This window comes from Thamnophis sirtalis, unplaced genomic scaffold, assembly GCF_051295495.1.
Source record: "Thamnophis sirtalis isolate CommonGarterSnake01/CBP01778 unplaced genomic scaffold, rThaSir2_p1.2 scaffold_3, whole genome shotgun sequence".
Classification (NCBI taxonomy): domain Eukaryota; kingdom Metazoa; phylum Chordata; class Lepidosauria; order Squamata; family Natricidae; genus Thamnophis; species Thamnophis sirtalis.
The window spans coordinates 80,560,936-80,577,867 of record NW_028261383.1 but is presented as its reverse complement, the minus strand read 5'-3'; the positions used below and the strand labels follow the sequence as shown (position 1 = coordinate 80,577,867).

At 36.4% G+C, this 16,932-nt stretch overlaps 1 protein-coding gene across 2 annotated transcripts in view; it reads left to right on the top strand.

Moving 5' to 3' along the window:
• Positions 1–14,353, top strand: part of KDM3B (lysine demethylase 3B) — a 48,867-nt gene extending 34,514 nt beyond the window's left edge. The window contains exons 14-24 of one of the 2 annotated variants that reach the window (XM_087709297.1): positions 392–668; positions 2,661–2,917; positions 3,565–3,831; positions 4,540–4,711; positions 6,122–6,212; positions 6,320–6,450; positions 9,208–9,327; positions 9,865–10,004; positions 10,309–10,485; positions 12,042–12,176; positions 13,110–14,353. In XM_087709297.1, the coding sequence (XP_087565423.1) occupies positions 392–668; positions 2,661–2,917; positions 3,565–3,831; positions 4,540–4,711; positions 6,122–6,212; positions 6,320–6,450; positions 9,208–9,327; positions 9,865–10,004; positions 10,309–10,485; positions 12,042–12,176; positions 13,110–13,190 (1,848 nt within the window). In that variant the 3' untranslated portion in view covers positions 13,191–14,353. Of the gene's footprint in view, positions 1–388; positions 669–2,660; positions 2,918–3,564; positions 3,832–4,539; positions 4,712–6,121; positions 6,213–6,319; positions 6,451–9,207; positions 9,328–9,864; positions 10,005–10,308; positions 10,486–12,041; positions 12,177–13,109 lie in introns of both variants that reach the window. The other variant, XM_087709296.1, reaches the window with a different exon arrangement.
• Positions 14,354–16,932: the final 2,579 nt, after the last annotated feature.

The window sequence follows — 16,932 nt, the reverse complement described above, 5'->3', positions numbered from 1 at the left end:
ACAGCTGAAGAAGCTTCTTGGATGAGAAGCGAAATGTCTTCAAAGGAAAAACCAGAGAGTCCAGTTGCCTCCTGGAAAAGCACCTTTGGGACAACCATGACCTGGATGACTGAGAATCTCTACAGACTTTCACCAGTCACAGCTTTAGCCAGAAGTGACCGTTCTTTGAATATTCTGTAATCATATTAAAATATAGATCAGATTACTTAAATAACATCTAATTGTTAATTGTCAAATGATGTCAGTGAACTTGTAATCATGATTTTCATGGTATGGTAATAGCTATTGTGTTTTGAAATAGTTTTATTCTTACTCTAACTAGTATTGGTATTAGCTTTTATTAATTGATTAAGATATTTTTGACTCTTTGCATGTGATCCTATGTCAGCAGCTGCCCAGTATGAATCCCGGTGTACCAGGTCCTGCAAGTGAAAGCACATTTTCCCGTGCTGCAGGGACAACTGAGAATGAGCCATTGGACACAAATGCTCCAAAATCTGAAACTGTAGAAGCCAAAGTAGAAGAGCCCATTAAAGCAGAGGCTGCAGCTACCAGCAACAGTGGGGAAATGAAGCCGAACAAATCACTGTGTCCAGAAGCAAGTCCTTCATCAGCATTGCATTGGCTTGCAGATTTAGCGACTCAGAAGGCAAAAGAAGAAACAAAAGGTAAGCTGCCGACTAACTGAAAATGTTTTGTTAGTGGCCCAGTCAGTGTCTAGCATGGCAAGGAGGACAATGATCTCAAAAACAAAGAGAATCAAGTACATTTCCAAATAAACTACTTTTCAAGTCTCAAGTATGACATGTTTGTCAATAATTAATTTCAAGGAAAAGATAACTGGAATCTTCAGGCTAACTAGGTAAAGGTTCCCCTCGTACATATGTGCTAGCTGTTCCCAACTCTAGGGAGTGGTGCTCATCTCCATTTTCAAAACCGAAGAAGCCAGCGCTGTCGGAAGACATCTCCATGGTCATGTGGCCGGCATGACTAAATGCCGAAGGCGCACGCACCGCTGTTAACTTCCCACCAAAGGTGGTTCCTATTTTTCTACTTGCATTTTTATATGCTTTCGAACTGCTAGGTTGGCAGAAGCTGGGACAAGTAACAGGAGCTCACTCCATTACGCAGCACGAGGGATTCGAACCGCTGAACTGCCGACCTTTCTGATCGACAAGCTCAGCATCTTAGCCACTGAGTCCCCACTGATCTATAAACCAATTTCGTTGTATAAATGATGTACAATGACAATAAAGGGTATACTATACTAGCAGTCTCCTCAGCCTTAGTAGAAAAATATATGCCAGAAGATAAGAGTATATTTTGCTACTAACAGGAATATACTTTGCTACAATACTCGAAAAGATAGTGTAAAGATATGGAAGGATCTTGACAGACTTTAACACTGGATCCTATATAACAAAATGAAATCCAATGTGGAGAAAAGATTTTACACTTAGGCAAGAAAAACCAAACGCACAAGTATAGAATAGGTAATACCTGACTCAACAGTAGTAACTGTGAGAGGGATCTTGGAGTCCTAGTGGCCAATCACATAAATATGAGCCAGCAATATGCTGCAACTGTCAAACTTGGCTGCATTAGTTTACATATTTGATAAAGCTTATTAATTATGTAATCATACAGAATCTATTCTTTCAATTGAATTACTGCGTAATTCAATTGAATGTAGACTGAAACAAACCAAAGCTTTGATGGCTGCATTAAGAGAGGGATAGAATCAAGATCACATGAAGTGTTAATACCACTTTATAATTCCTTGGTAAAGCCACATTTGGAATACTGCATTCAGTTTTGGTCACCAAGATATAAAAATATGTTGAGATGATGTTATAAAAAGATGTTGAGACTCTAGAAAGAGTGCAGAGAAGAGCAACAAAAATGATTAGGGGACTGGAAGCTAAAACGTATGAAGAACGGTTGCAGGAATTGGGTATGTTCTTGTCTAGTGAAAAGAAGGAAATGGGGTAACATGGTAGCAGTGTTCCAATATTTAAGAAGTTGCCACAAAGAAGAGGGAGTCAATCTATTCTCCAAAGCACCTGAAGGCAGGACAAGAAGCAATGGGTGGAAATTAATCAAAAAGAGAACCAATCTAGAACTAAGGAGAAATTTCCTGACAGTTAGAATAATTAAACACTGGAATGAGTTGCCTCCAGAAGTTGTGAATGCTCCAACACTAGAGGTTTTTAAGAAGAGGTTGGACAACCGTTTGTCTGAAATTGTGTAGTTTTCCTGCTTGAGCAGGGGGTTAGACTAGGACCCCCAAGGTCCCTTCCAATTCTGTTATTTTGTTATATGTCTGATACGTAGAATGGCTTATTAATCAACAATTATAATGTGTTAAAATCGCATTATGTTTGGTGAGACCTGAGATTGCCTGAAAACTAGATGTTAAGTAATTTCCTTGCTGAATGATATAGTATAGCCTGTCTTACATGCAACCTGCTGCATACCCAATCTATTTTCCTCTCCTTCCTCCGTCTCCACCATTACCCCAATTTAGATTCTACATATGTCTAGCCAGTAAATAATGGTATTCTTGCATATTTAATGAGTAATTGAAGTCAACCTGTATTATACTACTATTAAAGTACTTCTGTTTTTAAATTGTTCTTTCTTCCATATGTGTTTTTCAGAAGCAGGTTCATTGAGATCAGTACTCAATAAAGAATCTCCATCGCCTTTTGGTTTGGATTCCTTTAACTCCAACACAAAAGCCTCACCTTTAACTCCAAAGCTTTTTAATAGTCTCTTGCTGGGTCCAGTTGCTTCAAGCAACAAGACTGAAGGTTCCAGTCTTCGTGATTTGCTTAACTCTGGGCCTGGAAAGCTGCCTCAGACCTCACTTGATGCAGGGATTCCTTTCCCTCCTGTTTTTTCTGGAGCTTCCACAGTAAGGAAAACTTTTTCTTTCTTTTTTTTTCTAACTGTAGAGTTAGGTAGATTAAAAAGTGGTTGTCTAACTGAAAGGAATGAGGTGTTAAAACTAGAAGACTTGATAATAGAAAAGGTAGATGCAAATGAAAATACCATGAAATAAAACAGTATGAGAGAATAAAATTAATTGAAATAGGCATTGGACCAAAGTGGGTGGAACTCTATGATATGACTGCTAGAAGGGTTGCCATTCTTTCACACTACATCTGTCCATACTCCAGTCCCATTGAATCAGGCAGGCCCATTTGAAGAACATAGCTTGAATGCAGTAAGGTTTTGGCCCCTTCAACTCACAGAAACATAATGTATTGGGTATTCCTTTAAAGACATTATACTGAGATTCATGACTTGCAGTCTTACAATATGGATATATTATATTTTAACTCCATAGATGATAAATATGTTTAACTTTATAGAATAGTAAAACATATTAGTACAATATTCATTTGTACTATTAGAGAATATAATTAACATATCCAAGAATTTAGGGTTTTTCCTTTCTGCAGGCTGTTCATTTTTCTGTAAGTGCTTATTTGGTTGAAAGATCCAAGGCCCAGGCAGGGTACAGAGTACTTAGGTTGTTATGTGATTTTTTTTTTCTAGGGGGCCAAGAGTAAAGCCAGTTTGCCAAACTTCCTTGATCATATAATTGCATCAGTAGTGGAAAATAAGAAAATGACTGATGCTGCCAAGCGAGCAAGCAGTGTAGCTGATACACCTAAAGAAGTAAAAGAAATGGTAATGGGTTTAAATGTGCTCGACCCACATACTTCTCATTCGTGGCTTTGTGATGGAAGACTTTTATGTCTTCATGACCCCAGCAACAAGAACAACTGGAAGATCTTCAGAGAATGTTGGAAACAAGGACAGGTACATTTTTAAAAAGCCAGATCATCATTTATATTGTAAAAATGTATTATTATTATTATTTGCCTTAATTATTCTTAAGGCAAACTAACTGCTGTGAAAATACTGTTAACTAGGAAATACGCAGTAAAGGCATAGAAATTTGAATCTGAACAGAATATAATAAGAAGTCAAGTCTTTGCTTAGAATCAAACCATAATTAGAAAATGCCATATGCACAATGCTTAATAAACTCAGAAATTAGACTATTCAGGATACCTTGCAGTCAAAATATGTAAAAGCCATAGCTTTTCAAACAAGTGAAAAACATGTAAAATTAGTAATATTACTTTTTAATTAAACTATGCAGGTAAATATGTACTTTCGTTAATTGTACACTAATCAGTAGTGGTTCTTAACGTAGAAAGCTTAACTGGCTTAGTTTTGTAAATATGCACAACTCCATTTGAGTCAAAAAAGAGTTATAAACATAAACTGAGCTAAATGTCAACTTGTTTTTTTGTTTTTGTTTTATCGTTACTTAAAGCTGTCCTTCATGTTAATTGTTTTTCTTTTTCACTCTGTTGCAGTGAGGTGTGTTTTAACCAGCTTTGTTACAATGACTTTTATTGGAATGTTTTTATTATGTACATTTATTCATTTCCAGCTATCTTTTTAAGAAATCTTATATATTAAAATAATTCCTTATATATTTTATTTATCCTTCTGCAGCCTGTTCTAGTTTCTGGTGTTCATAAGAAACTGAAGCCTGAACTTTGGAAACCAGATGCATTTAGCCAAGAATTTGGAGATCAGGATGTAGATCTGGTCAATTGTAGAAATTGTGCCATAATCTCAGATGTTAAAGTGCGTGATTTCTGGGATGGCTTTGAAATCATTTCTAGTAAGTGGAGTCTAATAGATAAGATCATGTTCTGACTTCCATTCTCTTTTGTTAATTCCTACACGTTGTAAAAATGTGCTGATCTTCTCAGTTTAGCCTTTTTTTAAGTACCGTATTTTCACCCATATAACCCGCGGGTTATATGCGGTTTTTACATGCACAGCGCCCCCCCTGCGGGTTATATGCGTGGGCGGGGTATACGGAAGATATTTTACACGATCGGAGGCTTGCGCAGGCTTGTTTCTCCGTTTCTTCCCCCACCCCGATCTCAGCTGTTTCCTTCTCCTCCGTTCCTTTCCTCTTCCCCAGCTTGCGCAGGCTTGTTTCTCCGTTTCTTCCCCCACCCCGATCTCAGCTGTTTCCTTCTCCTCCGTTCCTTTCCTCTTCCCCAGCTTGCGCAGGCTTGTTTCTCCGTTTCTTCCCCCACCCCGATCTCAGCTGTTTCCTTCTCCTCCGTTCCTTTCCTCTTCCCCAGCTTGCGCAGGCTTGTTTCTCCGTTTCTTCCCCCCCATCTCAGCTGTTTCCCTTCTCTCTTACTCGTCGCGGGTTATATGCGTGGGCGGGGTATACGGAAGATATTTTACACGATCCGGAAAACCCGCGGGTTATTTGCGTGGGCGGGTTATTTGCGTGGGCGGGTTATATGGGTGAAAATACGGTATATTTGCCGAGAACAAATTATTGCACCAATGGAGTTTACCTAAGCAATTTTTGTTAATAGTACACAATTTTTAATTATATTATGAAGATCAGTTCTTCCACCTAAACCTCCTATTTTATGTTAATATCCTTCTTTACATTTTAGATGTTGAAAAAGTTGATTTAATTTCTGGCAATGATTAGATTTTTTGGATAAGTATGTAATCAATTTTTGTAATATTTTGTCATTGGGTCCAATACCAAATTTTAATCGCATTATATTTCTCACAGTTCCTGCATAAAGATAATCACATTAATTTATGATTATTCAAACAGAACAATCAATGTTTTCATCAACATCAGGCAGCATTTTGATGAACATATATCCTGCCATCATACGCTGTACATCATGCAAAATATTATATCAAGTTCCCAAGAGCGCTATAAAAGATTTGGCTTGCCTGATATAAACTAACCAATAAATGCTAAATTGTTTTGAATCTAACTTTTTTCTGATTTGTTACTTCAGTTGTACAGTTGAAAATCTAAGTTGTCACTCTTGTACTTCATTAAAAAAAATTAGAACAGAACTCATAAGCTATATTCCTCAACATTTTATTAAATTATGGAATAAAATGCAAAAATACAAAAGCAAATAGGAAGACACCATGGGGAGGAGAAGGGGAAAGAAAAGGGATGGGGGGCTTGCATATTATTCTATAATTTTAAAATATGTTGAGGAATAAGCTGCATGTAATTACTACTTTGCAGAACGACTAAGAGCAGATGATGGGCAGCCTATGGTACTGAAGTTAAAAGATTGGCCTCCAGGAGAGGATTTTAGGGATATGATGCCTACAAGGTAAGTTACTTCTGTTGGATGATTGAAGACAAAGGTTGCTTATTTGGGCATTGTATTGTGTTTTTTATATGTATATTTGTGTCTAATATGGTATTTGCCTATTTCAGGTTTGAAGATTTAATGGAGAATCTTCCGCTTCCAGAATATACTAAAAGAGATGGAAGACTGAATCTGGCATCTAGGTTGCCAAGTTACTTTGTGCGACCTGATCTAGGCCCCAAAATGTACAATGCATATGGTGTGTGATTTAAAAGTTGTGTTTTGATGCCTATTAATAGTCTTAAAAGTGAAAATATTTAGAGTGAGATTTGACTATGAATAAATAAGCAACAAAATTTGATAGACACATTTGTTTAGAATTTATTTTTTAAGATTAAAAATGAATTTAATGCAAAAGTGAAAACATGCATACCAGTTAAAAATTTGTTAAGAATTTTCAAATTGAATTTTCAAATTGAATTTTCAAATTGAAGTATGATGGGCTTGTGTACCAATTATTTTCTATATTAGATTGTGATATCTCTTCTAGTAGCCAAAGAGCTGTTTCATCTGCCAAATTTTCACTGTGGTTTAGGTGTTTTGACAATGACATCATTAAATAATTCATGTCATTTACATACATTTATATAATTAGCATAAATGATATGGTATAAATAATATAATTGTTCCACAGAGTTTTCTTCATTCTTTTTGAGATATAAGATACTCAACAATTTTTTCTAACATCACATTTCAGTAATACCAGTTTTACTTCATTTAGCCTTTCACAGCATGTACTGCAATGGGGAAAACCAAACCAATATGTACTCTTAGTGGTTAGTATATTGTCTCTGCAGTTGAATTTTTGGCTATATCTGTTTTTGTCCTAAACATCTCTTCATTTTGTGGATATTCTTGGAATTTTTAAGCCTAAATTTTGAACTATTGATTTGCTTCATTTTCCTTTTCAACGTTGCTTCTTTTCACCATAGAAATTTTTCATTAGACAGGTGAGATGGCCCAGTACGTCCATGTTTTAAGGTCTATAAGCATTTAAGTTCTACATAATGAAAAGCCTTCGTAAAATCAATAAAGCAAAATAGATATATTTTTAGAACTTAGTCATCTTTTGCATTATTTATTGGATGTTAGTGACATGATCTTACATGCCCCTGGCTTTTCTGAATCTAGTTTGTACATCAGGTAGTTCTTGTCACAAGTAAATTGAACTCTAAATTTCAGAGTTTTGAGCATTATCTTCCAAAGATATGAAATATGTTCAATTATTGTGTAGCTTGATCATTATCTAGGATTGCTCTTTTTGATATTTGGAATTTGAATCTATGCTTCCTAGTCCTGTGACTATTGTTATGTTTTCTGTACGTACTTACAAAAAATGTACTGTACCTCTTCAACTGAATCTAGTAAGATTTAAACAGTTCTGCTGATATTTCACCAACTCCTGCCACTTTATTTTTAGCAATGTTTTCCAGGACTCATCTATTCCCCAGAACATCTGACTCTAGTTCAATGCTCATATATTTATACATGTCATTTTTGAGACCTGTTTGTGTACTTCTATGTAAATTCATACAATATCTTTTTGGTCATCTTTATATCATCTTTACACAGGAAGATCTCTCGATTTCTGTAATTTTCTTAATTCCTTGGGCCTTTCAGTTTGATTGTTAGCCTCAATTTCTTTGTCTTGCTTATTTAAATACAACTCCTTGTCTCAATCTGCTGTTATTTGGAAACTTTTAGTAGGGCAAATTTTCCTCTGTCTATATTAACTTCTGAGCTCTGCCTTTTTTCAGTTATTTTTTAGCATGTCAGATAGTTTGCTTTCTTTTGCTTTTGGGGATATTGTTGTTTGCTTCATCTTTAATGATATCACAAATTTCAGTCTAGAATTGTCTAGGCGCTCTTATTTATCAGAGTTAATTCAATAACTGTATTCTTTACCTTTGTCATATCATCATGTGAAGAATTGCTGAGTTCTTTTTAATCTGATGGCTTTATTTGTTTTTCTTAGTTTAATTTTGCAAATAATTGTGATTTGCCCTGCAGTCAACAGCAAATCTTGTTTTTGCTGACTAAATATAGAGTTTTCATCAATCTCTGCTTGCTGTGTATATAATCAATTTGGTTTTTGTGTTGCCATCTGGTGATGTCCATTTATAGTGGTTGGAAGATTCTAGGACCATTTTTTTCCTTTATTCCAAAAGCTTTTTTCACTTCCAGTGTTAATATTCCAGTCTTCTATAATTAACATGAGATCTTTTTTTGGTGGTGTTGACAAGATTGATTGATTTAATGATTGATTGATTGATTGATTACATTTATTTGCCGCCCTTTTCCCCGAAGGGGACTCATGACTCAAGACAATGCAAGTTGGCCAAATAATTGTTCACTTTTCTCTACATCAACGATTGCAGTATAGATTTGGATCAGTGTAGTGTTAGTTGGCTTGCTAATTTAATATTAGTTGAAGTCTGCTGTTCTTGGATTATATTCAAGCAGTGACAGTCTTTGTTTAATAATGCTAACTATTTTATTTCATCTATAATTTTCTTGTGAGCAGTAGAATGCACTCTAATGGGAAGTGATTCATTCCAGATCTATTTCATTTTGCACATTTCCAGAATATCTGTTCTATCATGGTATTTCAACTCTGATTGCATCAAGGTTTATGGCTCTGACATTCCACATTGCAGTGATATGCCTGTTTTCAGCTTCAAACTTTTTATTTCCTTCCAGGCACATCAGCAGCTACATGTCATTTCATGTAGTTTTACCTCCTGGCTACCGGGTGACTCTTGCATGAGTGCAGATTCCCCATAGTTTAATTCATAGCATTATTTGGGTTGCACAAGCCCCTTCGGCACTATAGGGTAATGATCTATAAAACGACAAGGAATTATTATTCCATAATTGGGAAGTCAGGACTGCTATATACAGATAAAAATACTAATACCAGTAGGATAAAATTATTTGTCTGTTGCATTGTTCATAGGACTAATAACAGCAGAAGACCGAAGAGTTGGTACAACTAATTTACATTTAGATGTATCAGATGCAGTTAATGTTATGGTGTATGTTGGAATTCCTATTGGGGATGGTGCCCATGATGATGGTAAGCTTTCTTCCAAACTTATTTTTTCCCCCAGGGAATAACTTGAATTTCTATTTGTTTTTATTTCTGTTTGTTCTTTTGTTGCTCTTTCTGATTATAATACTTGTGAACAAATGGGAGGAACAAACAACTATCTAGTCATGAGTGTATTTTTAGTTTTGTATAGGTATTTCAACTTGTCTTTAAGCAATGCCCCCATTGATAACCTGTACAGGCATCATGAGGAACAGTATGAAAAGTAAAATGTGTTTTCACAGTACTAACTGAGCAAGGCAACGCATGACAGAATGCCCTAACCAGGAATGGCTTTGTGAGTTTTTCTTGGGGTAGATAGCCAGGCCTGCTCTTGAGCTTATAAAAAATACATTCTCTTAAGACAATTAAGTTGCACGTGAGGTAATTGGTGTTCTGTTATCAGAAGGAAATACAGTTACAGATTTTTCCTGGCACTCACTCATAGTATTATGATTTATAGAATTGCTTATTTGTTACACATTGTAGTAAAAAAGCGATATATGTTATTGAATTGGATTTCAGAGGTGTTAAAAACCATAGATGAAGGGGATGCCGACGATGTTACAAAACAGCGAATCCATGAAGCAAAGGAGAAGCCAGGGGCACTGTGGCACATTTATGCTGCTAAGGATGCTGAAAAAATCAGGGAGCTTCTTCGGAAGGTAAGGAATTTCACATAGAGAATTTACCACAGGTTTTGCTTTTCCAAATAATTTATTTTAAATTTCTGAGATTCACCCAACTCTTAAATGTATCTTTATAAAACTAATACTGGCATCTGGTCATATATTCAGCAATTTTACTTGTGAAAATTGGATTCCCTCCCCCCCCCACCACCACCACCATTGCCGTAGAACTATTTAAACAAGGCTAATATTCCAGTAATGAAATAATTTGCAAGTAGGAGGTGATCCTTCAGCTATCCAGTAGATCCAGAATAATTGAATCCCAATACATTTGCACTAGGTTGGTGAAGAACAGGGGCAAGAAAATCCTCCTGATCATGATCCAATCCATGACCAAAGCTGGTATCTGGACCAGGTCCTTCGTAAGCGTCTGTACGAGGAATATGGAGTGCAAGGTTGGGCAATCGTGCAGTTCCTGGGAGATGCTGTATTTATTCCTGCAGGGGCTCCACATCAGGTGAGTGGAATTTTGGGCCACTCTGCAGAAGAAGACTGGGTTTTTAAAAAGTTATACCAGTAGCACCTTCATGAACATGTGAACAATTTTTGGCACTTGCCAACCTATCCACATTTATTTCCTCGTTCTCTGTTCTTTTGACTGCTCTGCATTCACCTCCAGTGCCTCCCCTGCCATCCCCATGGCTCCAGCGGACCTTTGTTTGTCTTCTGCTGCTGCTGGCCTGAGATCCATAGACTAGACATGGGTGCAGCCCACTCCAAGCGCAGTGGAAACTCATCTGCAGAAAGGAGTTGTAAAGCCAGCCCAGGGAAGAGGCAGCAGGATGGGCCAGCAGAGCAGGCATGGCAGAGATGCAAGTTAGCAGCTCCCTGGGCAAAGGTGGCCACTAGTAACATTATGCAAGTCCTTGATAAGCCTTGCCACCTTGCCCGATAGTCACCCCTTCATTCAGGGAGCTGTCTCTTTACTTTCTCTGCCAGTTTGGCCCAGGGAGCTCTTTTTGGAAGACAGATTCACGCCACCTTGCCATGTTCACCACACTGGTACCACCCTCATGTCTGGCACCTGGATCACAGGCCAGCAGCAAGAGGACAGTGAATGTCAACAAAGGGTGGCAGGGAAGGTGGTAGCAGCAGATTACAGTGAAGAGGACAGAAAATAGATAGGGATGAGATAGACAGATGGAGAAATTGAAGTAGAGATGAGGGCAGTGAACCTCATCTGCTGAAGGGAGCACATGAGGCCTTGCTGGGGAGGAGCAGCAGGACAGCAGGAGAAGCGTGAAGTGATTACCTCATGACAGCATAGTCCTCATCTAATAAGCACAATCAGGACTACTGGAACTGCCATCACTAAACCACACAATCACTTGATGTTTTGCCTAAGGATACTTTGCTTAACTATGGTAATTCTGATCCCAATTAATATTAAGAGTGAACTTTCTGTATCCAGTAATTAATACACTTATGGCTTATGATCATTCATTCAGCAACTATTCAAAGTTAGGATGATGAACGGAAGGGTCTTTATGACCTGTGACTGAAGTTATGGACATCGTAGTACCCATGTATGTAATTGAAATCTGAGTGATTGGCAACCTTAACAGTCGTGTGATCACCATTTGCAATTCTCCCTGATGGCTGCAAGCTGGGCTGGTGGAAAAAGGTCTGTGCTGAAATCCAAGCAGGATTTTCAGCCATGGAGGATTTTTAGCCCCAGAGTGGAGAGGCAAGTATCAACTCAAGAGATTGCTTAACAAGCACAACCAGGAGCTACAAGATTGCAGTAATTGAGCAAAGTGGCTAGATGACATCTCGCTTAACGATTGTTTTGTTCAACAGCTGAGATTCTGGTTCCAATTGTGGTTATAAGTCTAAGATTGTAATAAGTTCTTTTAATAGATTTTTTTTCATGAGTATCATAAATTGTCCATGACAACTTTAATATAGTACTTGTCTGTTTAGATTTCTTATACCAAATGCAGCAGTGAATATGTTGGATTCTTAGCATTATGGGGTTGTACACGATCCGAATTGTTTTTCTTGTTTATTCAGGTTCATAATTTGTATAGCTGCATTAAAGTGGCAGAAGATTTTGTATCTCCAGAACATGTGAAACACTGCTTCCGTCTGACTCAAGAATTCAGGCACCTATCTAATACTCACACAAACCATGAGGATAAGCTGCAGGTAAATGTTTGCAAATCTTCTGGTAAAACCTCTGATGTATATCATATTTGTAAGGGGAGGAATACCATTTGAAAAAATGAATTGTACTAAAAATGTTGTAGAAAAAGGAGGTATTTTATGGCTATATTAACTAAATGAATTCTAAGACATAGTTATATCAGTTTTAGGTTTATTTCAGACCAGTTTATACAATATGTTGGCTTCTCATAATAGTCTCTCTGATTAAAAGTTAAAGGTTCTACACAGAGATTATTAAGAGTATTGGAGACAGTAGTATTGAGAATATTGCACAGCGTATTGGAGATTTAAAAATTCAATATTCTTGGATCTTCACATATCCTATATTTATTTATTTACATTAGTTATAGGGAAGAAACTCCTTTCCATCCTTAGTTCCCTTAACATAGACACAATGGTAAACTGTTTAGAGGTTTGATGTTTGCAAGCTGAATGGATTTGCAAAATCTTATTCAGTAATGCCAGGGGTTAAAGATTTAGATTGCAGTTCTTTAATTTTCTAATAAAGAATGAATACAAGAATTTTTTAGAGTTACTTTTTAAAAAATTACATTAGCATTGATGTATTGCTGTTGAACAACCCAATTTTTCTCTCTCTCTCTCTCTCTCTCTCTCTCTCTCTCTCTCTCTCTCTCTCTCTCTCTCTCTCTCTCTCTCTCTCTCTCTCTCTCTCTCTCTCTCTCTCTCTCTCTCTCTCTCTCTCTCTCTCTCTCTCTCTCTCTCTCTCTCTCTCTCTCTCTCTCTGTATTGTTTTAGCAATATTTTATAGGACTCTGTTCTGTCTGTTCTTTCCTTATACATGTTCAGACTTTATAGGCAATTGATAAAGAACTCTTATAATTAGTAACGGGGCAGATGGAAACACATTTGTGGTCTTATTCTTCATTACATTCATTCATTACATTCTCTTTGCAGGTGAAGAACATTATCTACCATGCAGTCAAAGATGCTGTTGGCACACTGAAAGCTCATGAATCCAAACTGGCTAGATCTTAGGAATGGATGATTCTGACCCCCTCCCTCCCCCGGAGTTGTTTTGTTTTGGTTTTTTTTTTTTTTGCTCACAGTATAGAAAGGGGATGCACGTGGCTGCCTCTGAAGGACTCTGAAACCTCTCACTAAGAGATGCCATGGCATTCATTACACTCTCCAGCCACTGCCTATATGCTGCCTCAGTCTTGAATATCTAATAGATGGTCACAATAATATACAGAATTCCTGAAGAACGAAGGGTGCCAAGTCCCTTTCTGGTGGCCTTTTGCAAATTGAAATTGTATGGAAACCAGGTGGTATTCCTGCATATGATGAATAGAAAAATGTGTGACTCTTTTTTCATACCTAATTAGTCTTTCCAGTAAGTTAGGAAGAATGATGCAAGGTTGGACATTTTATTGAAGACCTAAACAGCTTGCTCTGAATGATTATACACGCCAGCATCCTGGCTGCAAGAACATGAACATGAGACCTCCTTCTCTGACATAGCTAAGGAAAAAAGAAATTGTTCTTCATGCTCCCTTTAAGAGTTCTTTATACACTGTAGAAATGCAGAAACACAGAGAGAAACCACTGATTTTCCCAGAGGGCTCCAGGATTTTTTAAAAAAATGTGTATTTAGTGAAAAACTAGGTTTGTAGTGAAACAGTATTTCATGAAAGTAGATATTTTTAGAATTTGAAATACCACAACAGTTCCTGGACTACAAGGAAAGGCACATTGTGTTTAGTCTTCCTTTCAATAAAACTTTTCCAGAAATTATTCTTAGAAATAATTCCCAATAGCACAATTGGCCCGAGGAGAGCTAAAAATAATTTTACTTCCAATACAAAGATATAAAGGGGGGAAAAGAACTTTTATGCTTTGGAGGTGTTGTACATCTCTCCCTAAACTGGTAAATACCAGTTGTCAGTTTTAGATTGGGACTACTGCTTCCCAGAAATAATTTTCAATATCAGCTTTGTCCAGAAATATTTTCAGTAAAATGTTCCTGCTTGATAGAGTTGTATTCAGAATTGTCACCATTGAACTGATGGATTCCATTGTTTTACTGTTCATTGGGACTGTATCTACCTTCTATCCAGCTGTACTGTAGTGCCACCTGCAGGCCTGTTAATATGTTCACGGTTATTTCATTTTTTAAAAAATAAAAGTCATTTACTGTAGACTTGTCTTTGATCTATATTGTACCTATACTGGAAGCTCATGGGGAGATATAAAAGTAGGAAAAGCAAGCATGTCTGTCTCCCCTCACCTCCAAAACTTTGAATAGGTACTTTCTTCTTTCTATTCCCTTTCCATCCCTCAAATCCCTGTGAGCTACATACACGCGTGCTTTTCAGAAAGGCAACTCTGAAGTCTGGTGCATTGTTTTCCTTTCCTTCCTCATAATCAGAAATCCATTTTAGGGAGTAAGCAAACCTGCAACTTGATTGAAATAGTCAGGTACTCAAGCCTTATTTGTATTTCTGTGGACAACTTCCACTGTACCACATCACACTTGACTCAAAACGCTATCCAAATCTCAATAAATGGTAAAAGCTGAGGAAGCTCAGGAAAAAACAAGGATGCAAAAAGGTACATGTTTGCATCTATTTATAGCGCTGTTTTCTTTGCATAATTTATTTGAAGTGCAAATTTGATTTAAAGTCTCCCAAAAGTATTCTGCATCTAATTGTAGCTCTTTTAATTTTTTTAACTCTTTAAATTTGTGAAATTGGTAACTTTCATGATATCTATTCCTATGTCTCAGGCTTGAAGGCTGATACAGCCATATCCAGATTTCAGTGTTTTTCTTTCTTTAAATCCCTTTTTTCCCCTCACGAATTCCAGCTTTCTCAAGACATTTTACCAAAGCGAGGGAAAATTTCTTTTTTCCCCTCTGATTTTATTGGATGATTTCATCAGAAATTCATTTCCTCTACTAGAAATGAGCAACGTTACTTTTTATGAATATTCTTAAAATATTTCCTTTTGTATTAAACATTTTTCCAGAAGCCTCAATCTATCAATCTATGTGTTAAAACTAATTTTCAGATCTCTAATCTTATGGAAGAAGAAAGGCTGTAAACATGCATGATCTGATTTCAGGTCCATAATTAAACACTGCTATAAATCATTATATTGCCATACTAATTAGCACTATTTTCATAAGTAAACTTTGGCATGGATACTTTTTAATGAAATTTTATTAAAGGATGCCACCTTTTCAAATAATAGCACAATTTTCTGCCTCAAAATCATTTGAACAAAATAATTGTAGAGTTTCTGTGAAAGAATTACCTACTCAACTCATCACTACTCTCAGAATAAGCTTGTTTCAAATCCAATTCTGAAATATCCTTGTTATAATAATAGTTATGTCCTCAGGATGGAACTGACTATTACCAGAGTTTCACAAGCTGAGTCTTTAACGGCATGCACTGCTGAAAACCTTTGGTATGATTAAGAGATCCTCAGAAGTTCTTCCAAATGTTTAATGTGACAAAGATATATTACTACATGTACTACTGGAGAGGGATTTTTAACTGAAATTGGCACGAAACTCAAAAGGCCAATGTGGAAACCTGAAAGAAGTGAGATCCTGGTTTATACCAAATGACACATTGCTGCTGTTTGCCATAGTGGCTAGTGCTTTAGTAATATGGACAGGCAAAGTATGTATATTCTATCCTTTGAGAATGCTCTGGTTCTCTGGAACAATAGATGTCAATATCACCTTCAGCTAAAACTGTTTTAGAGGATCTAAAAAGCCGGATGTGTTTCTACCCTTCTCCAATATTCTTTCCTCAAAGTTAAATATATCTATTCCTTCCCATCCCCACCCTATATGGCTTAATTTGTAATATTTTGTTTTTTCTTGTTTCCCTTCTACAAAAGTATTATAATTTGTCTTAATTTTCCTTAAATTGTGATTTCCAGAATACTACACAGTTTTGAGATGGTAATCTGAATAATACAGAATAGAATGGCTATCTCCTTTTTCCAAAAATAAATTTTAATATAAACCAAAGTATAGAAAAAATAAGGGGGAATTTAAAAAATATGTAAAAAATGCACGCTTCATCACAAGATAAATGATTTAAATAAACCAATTATATTTCTTTGTAACAACCTTACTATTTAGTCAAATAATGTCCTAGAACTTGATTTCTTTTGTTCCTACTTACAAATTTCAAAGCTTTAACAAACCTCTTTTGTTATCTGAAATACCTCCCAAATATCCAGATGACTCTTCATTTGTTATTTGTATATCCTTTTTAATTAAGACATCAGTCATTTCCTTTTGAAGTATAGTATAATTTTCCATATTATTGTAGCCTGTCATTTCTAAATCTGTGTTCAGATCAGTCTCAATCTTGTCAGGTAACACTTTTCCTCCTTCCATGACATCCTTTAAATACAGTTCATCTACAGAGGTGTGCATACTTAAAATTAACTTCAGGATCCAAAATTCCAAAGTTTCTTTCAAGGTTGCTGGCATCTTCTCTCCTGCAAGAAGTTAGATTATGATTCAGTTTGTACCAGTTACAGCAGAAAGTGCATGAAACCTACAGTAAAAAAGTTATATTAAGATAGCTGCAAGGGATACGCATGCACACATATATAAAACACTGAGTGTTGCATTAGTTGACAATCCTAGTCCCTCCTATTATTCTCTTCCTATGATTCTCTCAATCTCACTAGATCTACTACAGTTGGCCATCTTTCTACTCTTCCATTTTTGCTAGCTCAATTTCAGGTG